We start from the raw sequence: 8,502 nt of genomic DNA, 5'->3' as shown, positions 1-8,502 counted from the left end.
CAAAGAGAAAAGACACAACTAGTATAAACACCCCTTCTCCACCACGTGAATAGTAGGGGTAGGTGGGGCCTGGTGAAATGAAGTCAGTCCTGCTGCACACACTGTGGATTGCAGCTCATTAGCAATTGGGCTTGGGATGAAATTTGATAAACAACTATGGAGGGAAAGACATGCTCTCCCCCCTCCCCCGCCCCGAATCGCCTTAGTGCTATTAGATCACTTGCAAGCACTGGACAGAGAAGCGGTTAATTAGAGCTACAGGGAGCCGTGCAGTAGCTGTGCCAGTTGGCTCATGTTGACCTGTTTGTGACTGAAAAGTCAGTTTGGATTAATTTTTTGGTGCTTTGGGATTTTTTTTCCTTTTAAATGTCATAATTTCTGGCCTACGAAAAGCCAGAAATAGTGGAAGAAAAGAAATAATAAGTGTGTGTTCTTTCCAGCATTCCCAAATGAGGTCTCCCTGCCCTGTCCCAGTCCGTAGCCCTGAGCTTCATGCTAGCCAGCTGTGAGCTCACTTCTCAAACCATACTCTGAGCTCTTATAAGGGGCACTGCCAACTCTTAGATCATGGCCTTGTCTGTAATCTGGTCTACCATATTCTGAATCCTGGCAAACCATCCTTTTCTAATAAAGTCTGGGGTGAAATAGGGTGAGAAACAAGACCCTAGAAACCAGTCACATGATACAATTATTTGTATGGTTTATGCAGCATCAGCTTTCAGAACAACAACTGGAAGGAGAGTGACCATGACAATAATAGGTTGAGCCTAGTCAAAATCTCAGGTGCTCCTCTAATCCATTGTGCATTAACATCAGTGGAACGTCATAACATGACTGCATATCCATGCAAGAAAAGAGCGTTTGGGTGGCAGAGTATCATGCTAGTCATGAGAGTCGCACATTCAGAAAGAACAGCAGAGGAATTTTTGAGACATCCAGGTCTGAGCTTGTGTTCAACTGGTAAGTTAATTATCCAAAAAAGCAAGCCCATGTAGGTGGGATGGTTTGAAATCCTGCCTGTCATCATAACCATCTCCATAGCATTGCCACCTCTCCTGAAATCCTCATCTCTACCTTCATTTCCTGTTGAAACAATCTTTTTTTTTTTTTTGGCCTCTCCAAATCCCAAGTTTCCCTAGCATGTGCAGAACATTGCTATCCACTTCCTTGTAAAATGAAGCATGACATCATCCCCTCCTCAGACAAGTACATTGTCTTTCCCTCCATTTCAGAATTGCAGTCCATGCACTCTCTGTCATTAATAATCACCGAGCTTGCTTCTGCGCCTCCACACAATCTCATCCGTGTCTGGGAAAGTAAAAGAAAGAGAGAACCTACTCCTTGCTGCCCTGGTGCCTCCAAAGCACTAACAAAAAATCCAAAACGGTTCATTTTGACATTTTCAGAATAAAACATTTTGATTTTTCAATCTAGATGCACAAGGGGACTTAGGTGTCATTCACAAAACAAAGGAAAAGGTGGTGGTTTCCTAATACAGAATAGTAAGGGCACTCATCTGAGTGGTGGGAGACCCAACTTCAAGTCATTGGAGCAGGGACTTGAACTCAGATGTCCTATTCTCCCTACCCCCAGATGAAAGCTCAAATCACCAGGCCATACAATCATTCTCACTTTCTGGCCCAATAAATGTTATATAATACAAAGTGGAACAGGAGAGAGTGAAAGAACCCATGCCAGAATGCCCAATAGCCTGCTGATTAGAACAGTCAGCTGGGATGTGAGAGACCTTGGTTGAAGGTCCTACTCCAGAGTGGGGATTTGAACCTGGATTTCCTACACCTCAGTAGTATAAGGGGACCACCGTCGCCTTTGTCGTTTTATGAAAGATACCTAAGTTCCCTTGTGAATCTAGCCCTTCATTTCCAAACATCCTTTACTTTTAATAAAAACGTATTATTAAGGATGTCCAAAATTGAAATGAAATGTTTCATGTTGTTTAACCCAAAATGAAATTTTTTCTGACTTTTTGATTTTTTGAATCTTCCAGTGAATCAAAAAATCAGTTATTTGCACAGCTCTATACAGAAGTCCTCCCATGCTCCCCAGGGAACAAAGAAGCTTCCTCCACACTCACTATTACCAGTTCCCCAACTTCTGCAAACTTCCATGTGACAGCAGTAAGGAACAATACCCTGGTAATCTACATCAATAGTTTGAAGGCAAACCATACCATCTGCCACACCATGCCAACAATTGACTGACTCAGTACACAAATTGTCCAAATGCCTTCAACCTCTCCCCTCCCCATCACAAGTATGCTTTTACACCAGCTCTGCCATTGCAAGGACCAGCATGCAAATTATCTGGAAACAAGACAGCATACCATTGCCAGACCTTGGAGTTTAGAGAAATGAAACCCCAGGCTTTCACAGGTAACAAAAATAGCCCTTATGCTACAAAATCTCAGCTTTCACTAGAATGGGGAACAACTTCAGCGAATGCCTTGCTACAGGAATTTTCCTAAGGCCTAGCACTCACATCAACAACTAGGGCAACAGAAGATGACTGCTTCAAACTCATGGTATTGAATGCCAGGTTGGTCACTAACCAAACCAGCACCAGTCATGATTTGGTTTTGGATGTGACACTCGACCTTGCAATGCACCACAGGCCTTGTCTACACTACGAGAGTAGTTCGATTTTACTTGCATCGAATTTTTGTAATCGATATTGCAAAGTCGAACGTGTGTGTCCACACTAAGGACAGTAATTCGACTTTGTGCGTCCACACTAACGGTGATAGCGTCGACATTCGAAGCGGTGCACTGTGGTCAGCTATCCCACAGTTCCCGCAGTCCCCTCTGCCCATTGGAATTCTGGGTGTAGCCGGCAATGCCTTCTGGGTAACAAAATGAGTCGAGGGTGCTTTTGGGAAACTGTCGTCATCCGTCCATCACTCCCGCCCTCCCTCCCTGAAAGCGCCGGCGGGAAAACAGTTCGCGCGCTTTTCCAGTCATTGACAGCGCGGACGCCACTGTACTCCGAGCATGGAGCCCGCTGCGACCATCGCTGCAGTTGTGGCCGCTCTCAACGTCTCGCAGCTTATCATAAAGGTTTCCCTGAGGCAGATGCAGAAAAGTCAGGCAAGGAGGCTACGGCACCGCGGTGATGTCCTGAAGTCTGAGAGTAGCACAGACCTGTCAGAAAGCAGGCGACCCAGCGCCGAGGACATCACAGTGGCAATGGGTCATGTTGATGCCGTGGAACGGCGATTCTGGGCACGGGAGACAAGCACTGAGTGGTGGGACCGCATAGTGCTGCAGGTCTGGGATGAATCCCAGTGGCTGCGAAACTTTCGCATGCGGAAGGGAACTTTCCTGGAACTTTGTGAGTTGCTGTCCCCTGCCCTGAAGCGCAGTGACACCCGGTTGCGAGCTGCACTGAGTGTACAGAAGCGAGTGGCCATAGCCCTCTGGAAGCTTGCAACGCCAGACAGCTACCGGTCAGTCGCGAACCAGTTTGGGGTGGGCAAATCTACCGTGGGGGTTGTTGTGATGCAAGTAGCGAAGGCAATCGTTGATGTACTGCTGCCAAAGGTAGTGACCCTGGGAAACGTGGAGGCGATCATAGATGGCTTCGCAGCGATGGGATTCCCAAACTGCGGTGGGGCCATAGATGGAACTCACATCCCTATCCTGGCACCGGACCACCAGGCCACCCAGTACATTAACCGAAAGGGATACTTTTCCATGGTGCTGCAAGCACTGGTGGACCACAGGGGACGTTTTACCAACATCTACGTGGGATGGCCGGGCAAGGTTCATGACGCTCGTGTTTTCAGGAACTCTGGTCTGTTTAGACGGCTGCAGGAAGGTATTTACTTCCCGGACCACAAAATAACTGTTGGGGATGTGGAGATGCCTATAGTCATCCTCGGGGACCCAGCCTACCCGCTAATGCCCTGGCTCATGAAGCCCTATACTGGCGCCCTGGACACTGAAAAAGAACTCTTCAACTACCGGCTGAGCAAGTGCAGAATGGTGGTGGAGTGTGCTTTTGGCCGTCTCAAGGGGAGATGGAGAAGCTTACTGACTCGCTGTGATCTCAGCGAAACCAATATCCCCATTGTTATAGCAGCTTGCTGTGTGCTCCACAATCTCTGTGAGAGCAAGGGGGAGACCTTTATGGCGGGGTGGGAGGTTGAGGAAAATAGCCTGGCTGGTGATTACTCACAGCCAGACAGCCGGGCGATTAGAAGAGACCAGCGGGAAGCGCTGTGCATCCGGGAGGCTTTGAAAGCAAAGTTCCTGAGTGAGCAGGGTAACCTGTGACTTTATAGTTTGTGTACTGAGAAGCTAAACCTGCCCCCGTTTCTTTACCCAGGTAATGTTGACTATCCTATCCAGTTACATACCCCCTTCACCCCCCCTCCAACACACGTGTCGAAATAAAAATAGTTCTACTTTGTTAAAGCACACCGTTTTCTTTAATACTGTTTTCGCGGGAATTTTTTAAAACTGGGACGCAGACTGTGGTGCGGGGCGGGTGTAGTGTTGTGACGCGAATGCAGCTTCTAAACTCAAGGATTGACAGGCTCCGCTGCGGTGGGATGCTTGTTTCAACGGAGCCTGTCAACCCTCCTGATCGGGACTGTGTGTATGGGAGGTCTATTTGACTTTGTGGCAGGGGGAGGACGGTTACAGATCCCATGCTGTGTGGCTCTGTGATCCTGCCTAAGGACCGGCGCTTAAGATCTGTAACTGCCCTCCCCCGCCACAAAGTCACAGAGCAACCCACCCCCCCCCAACATTACATCAAAACAACCTCCCAGACTAACCGGGGCAACTAGTCACTGCATCACTGCACTGTGTATGTGCCCTGCTGCTGTGCCTGCCCCCGACTATGTACCCTGCCAAAGGAGACTGTCCTGTCCAATTACCAACCCCCTTTCCCCTCCTCCTCCAAAAGAACATGATTGAAACAGTAGTTAACAGAAACGAATTTTTTATTATCAACTACACATGGCATTGGGAGGTGAAACTTGGACGGGGGCTTGTGTCAGGCGGGAAGGAAAGAACTTTTCAAATTTTGGGAAATGAGAGCCTTCTGCTACTAGAGCTCTCTGCAGGGGTGGAGTGAGACTTAGCAGGGACTCTGCCGCCTCTCCTTCTTTGCACTTTGGGTGAGGTGGGTATGGGACTTGGTGGCGGGGGAGGGCGGTTAGAGATGGACTGCAGCGGGGCTCTGTCCTCCTGCCTCCGTTCCTGCAGAACATCCACAAGGCGCCGGAGCGTGTCCGTTTGCTCCCTCAGTAGTCCAAGCAGCGTTTGAGTCGCCTGCTGGTCTTCCTGCCGCCACCTCTCCTCCCGATCCATGTTGGCTTGGTGCATTCGGGTCAAGTTCTCCCGCCACTGGGTCTGCTGTGCTGCCTGGGCTTGGGAAGAGGCCATAAGCTCAGAGAACATGTCCTCCCGTGTCCTCTTCTTCCTACGCCTAATCCGCGCTAGCCTCTGGGAGTGTGATTCCAGGCTAGGTTGTGAGACAGTCGCAGACGGGGCTGTGGAAATGGGAAAAAGGGAGTGAATTCCTCAGAAAGATAAATGTAGTTGTGAACAAAGAACATAGTCTTTCTCTGTGAACAAGACCATGCACAGCACCTTTCACATGCGCACTCAGCACAAGGTCGAATTCTCGGCCTTCGCATTCAGTGCCTGGGGTCTTGAACAGCACATTTGAGAAGCGAGGCAGCACAACGGAATTTCTGTTGCAGGCAGACATGGTAAGCCGTACACTTGTGGCAGTTTAAAACTTTTATATTACCACTGGCCTCATTTCACATTTAAATCAATGTCAGTCCCTGCTGCCAGCAATCCGGCAAGCGGGAACTCTGCCCCTGTCCCACCCCCTCGCGGCTGTCCCCGGGAATGATCCCTTTCGGCTGCCCCTCTCCTGCCTCCACCGCGTGGCTGCAAACCAGCGGTGACAGTTCTGTAAAGGAACGGGAAAGCAGTCCCAACACTAACATTCCCCTACCTAATTAAAAGCAGGTCACCATGGCTGACATCACCCTGATGAGGATCTCCGAGAGCGACAAAGAGAGAATGCTCCGGGAAAGCCTCCAAAGACCAGGGCCGTATGCCGCCCTGCTGTGCAGAGCAATGATCCCCGAGTACTTGATAATCTCGTGGCGCGGCAACGTGTCGTACTTCGGAGGACCCAATAAGGCCGCTCTCCCCAAGAACCTCATGCAACGGCTTTCAAGTTACCTCCAGGAGAGCTTCATCGAGATGTCCCAGGAGGATTACTGCTCTATCCCCGGACACATAGACCGCATTTTACTGTAGCTGCAGTAGCAGGGAATAAACAGTAGAGCGGCTTGTGCAGGACAATCACTGAAAACCGGACATTGCTAGATTTCTTTTCAAAACTTGCACTGCCCCTTACTAAACCGTTAAGCGCCTAGGGCACACTAATCATGAACAACCCATTCTTTTAATTGTTAATATTCCTGTTTTGTTAAAAATAAATGTTTAGATGTTTACAACACTTACTGGCTGATCCTTCACCAGATTCTGTGTCCGGGGTAATGGCTGGGGACGCTTCGTAGGGGATCTCTGTAAGGGTGATGAAGAGATCCTGGCTGTCGGGGAAATCAGCGTTGTGAGAGCTGCCGACTGCCTCGCCCTCCTCATCTCCTTCCTCATCTTCCCCGTCCCCTAACATGTCTGAGGAACCGGCCGTGGACAGTATCCCATCCTCAGAGTCCACGGTCACTGGTGGGGTAGTGGTGGCGGCAGCACCGAGGATGGAATGCAGTGCCTCGTAGAAACGGGATGTCTGGGGATGGGATCCGGAGCGTCCGTTTGCCTCTTTGGTCTTCTGGTAGCCTTGTCTCAGCTCCTTGATTTTCACGCGGCACTGCGTTGCATCCCGGCTGTATCCTCTCTCTGCCATGTCTTTAGAGATCTTCTCGTAGATCTTTGCATTCCTTCTTTTGGATCGCAGCTCGGAAAGCACGGACTCATCGCCCCACACAGCGATGAGATCCAAGACTTCACGATCAGTCCATGCTGGGGCTCTCTTTCTATTCCCAGACTGCACGGCCATCACTGCTGGAGAGCTCTGCATCGTTGCCAGTGCTGCTGTGCTCGCCACGATGTCCAGACAGGAAATGAGATTCAAACTGGCCAGACAGGAAAAGGAATTCAAATTCAAATTTTCCCGGGGCTTTTCCTGTGTGGCTGGTCAGAGCATCCGAGCTCGCACTGCTGTCCAGAGCGTCAACAGAGTGGTGCACTGTGGGATAGCTCCCGGAGCTATTAGCGTCGATTTCCATCCACACCTAGCCTAATTCGACATGGCCATGTCGAATTTAGCGCTACTCCCCTCGTCGGGGAGGAGTACAGAAGTCGAATTAAAGAGACCTCTATGTCGAACTAAATAGCATCGCAGTGTGGACGGGTGCAGGGTTAATTCGATTTAACGGCGCTAACTTCGACATAAACGCCTAGTGTAGACCAGGCCACAGAGAACCAGTTTCAAACTGCCTCCAATCTGATGATAACCCAACTAGTCCCCTCTAGCTACTCTATACAACACAAACCCAGCAAGTGCCCACACAGAAGCAAAAAGAAGAAAAAGGCGGGAAGAGTTCCCCTTCATGTTCCCCTTCATCCTCAGATCAGAAGGTGTCTCATACCAGAAACTAAAAATTCTGAATACGTCATGTGACAGGGTGTACCTGGTCTTCGTGGCTCCCTGCTGGAACCTCCTCGGTCACACTGCACCTTGCCCCAGGAAAGGAGAAGTGAAGATAGATCCTCCAGGCCTGATTAGAGAGGCCTTATAGGAGCAACAAACCAGAGCCCAGCAGGGCCTGAGTAGGTCATTTCCTTGCTGGGATCAGAGGGGCAAGGCAGGGAGCTCCTGTCTGGCTAAAGGAGCTCAAGGGCTAGCCAGAGTTTGGTTCTGGCTGTATTTGCTTATGCTGGGAGGAAAAAGGACCTCAGAACTTTAACCCTGAGGAACTGGGTGAATTTAAGGGACCACGTGGGAAGAAGCCTATGGAAGTAGCAACAAAAAAGTGAAGTGAGCGGTATGTAGCTGCTGTTTATAGGGTCCCTGGGTTGGAACCTGGAGTAGTGGGTGTGTTATGAAAGAACTGGATTTGACATAACCTGCAGCCATCTTGTGCATTTAGCCTCAATAAACTGGAAGCAAGGATACCACAGAGTGAGGAAAATCTGGCTTTGGTTTAGGCAGACAGAACAAAAACATCTGCACAACTGCAGTGTGTTACTAACAAGGACAGATTCATGAGGATGAAGGGGAGGGGGAGAAAAGTGTGGGAAAATGATCTTGGTCTGGGTGCCTGTGTTTGTAAGTTTTTTGTTGGAAATTGCATTGCTGATAAGTAGAATAATAAATTATTATTTGCTGTTGCTAGGGAGATTGTTAGCTTATTTGAGGCCATTATGAATTATGTGCTTTGTCTGAGAAAACCTATAAAGAGTTTAGTTAGAGAGTGTACTTTGGAGAAGC

At 49.2% G+C, this 8,502-nt stretch overlaps 1 protein-coding gene across 1 annotated transcript; it reads right to left on the bottom strand.

Annotated features, from left to right (window-relative positions):
• Positions 1–4,484: 4,484 nt before the first annotated feature.
• On the bottom strand, positions 4,485–7,486 carry LOC135976531 (uncharacterized). Its single transcript, XM_065572653.1, has 2 exons — positions 6,513–7,486; positions 4,485–5,518 (listed from the first exon to the last, which is right to left on the bottom strand). Exons 1-2 carry the CDS (start codon positions 7,087–7,089, stop codon positions 5,043–5,045), a joined length of 1,053 nt encoding a protein of 350 aa, XP_065428725.1. The 5' UTR covers positions 7,090–7,486; the 3' UTR covers positions 4,485–5,042.
• Between the last annotated feature and the right edge of the window lie 1,016 nt (positions 7,487–8,502).

The sequence above is a fragment of the Chrysemys picta genome, chromosome 1, assembly GCF_011386835.1.
Source record: "Chrysemys picta bellii isolate R12L10 chromosome 1, ASM1138683v2, whole genome shotgun sequence".
Taxonomy (NCBI): domain Eukaryota; kingdom Metazoa; phylum Chordata; order Testudines; family Emydidae; genus Chrysemys; species Chrysemys picta.
The sequence above is the reverse complement of the archived record's forward strand: the minus strand, read 5'-3'. Positions and strand labels throughout refer to the sequence as shown.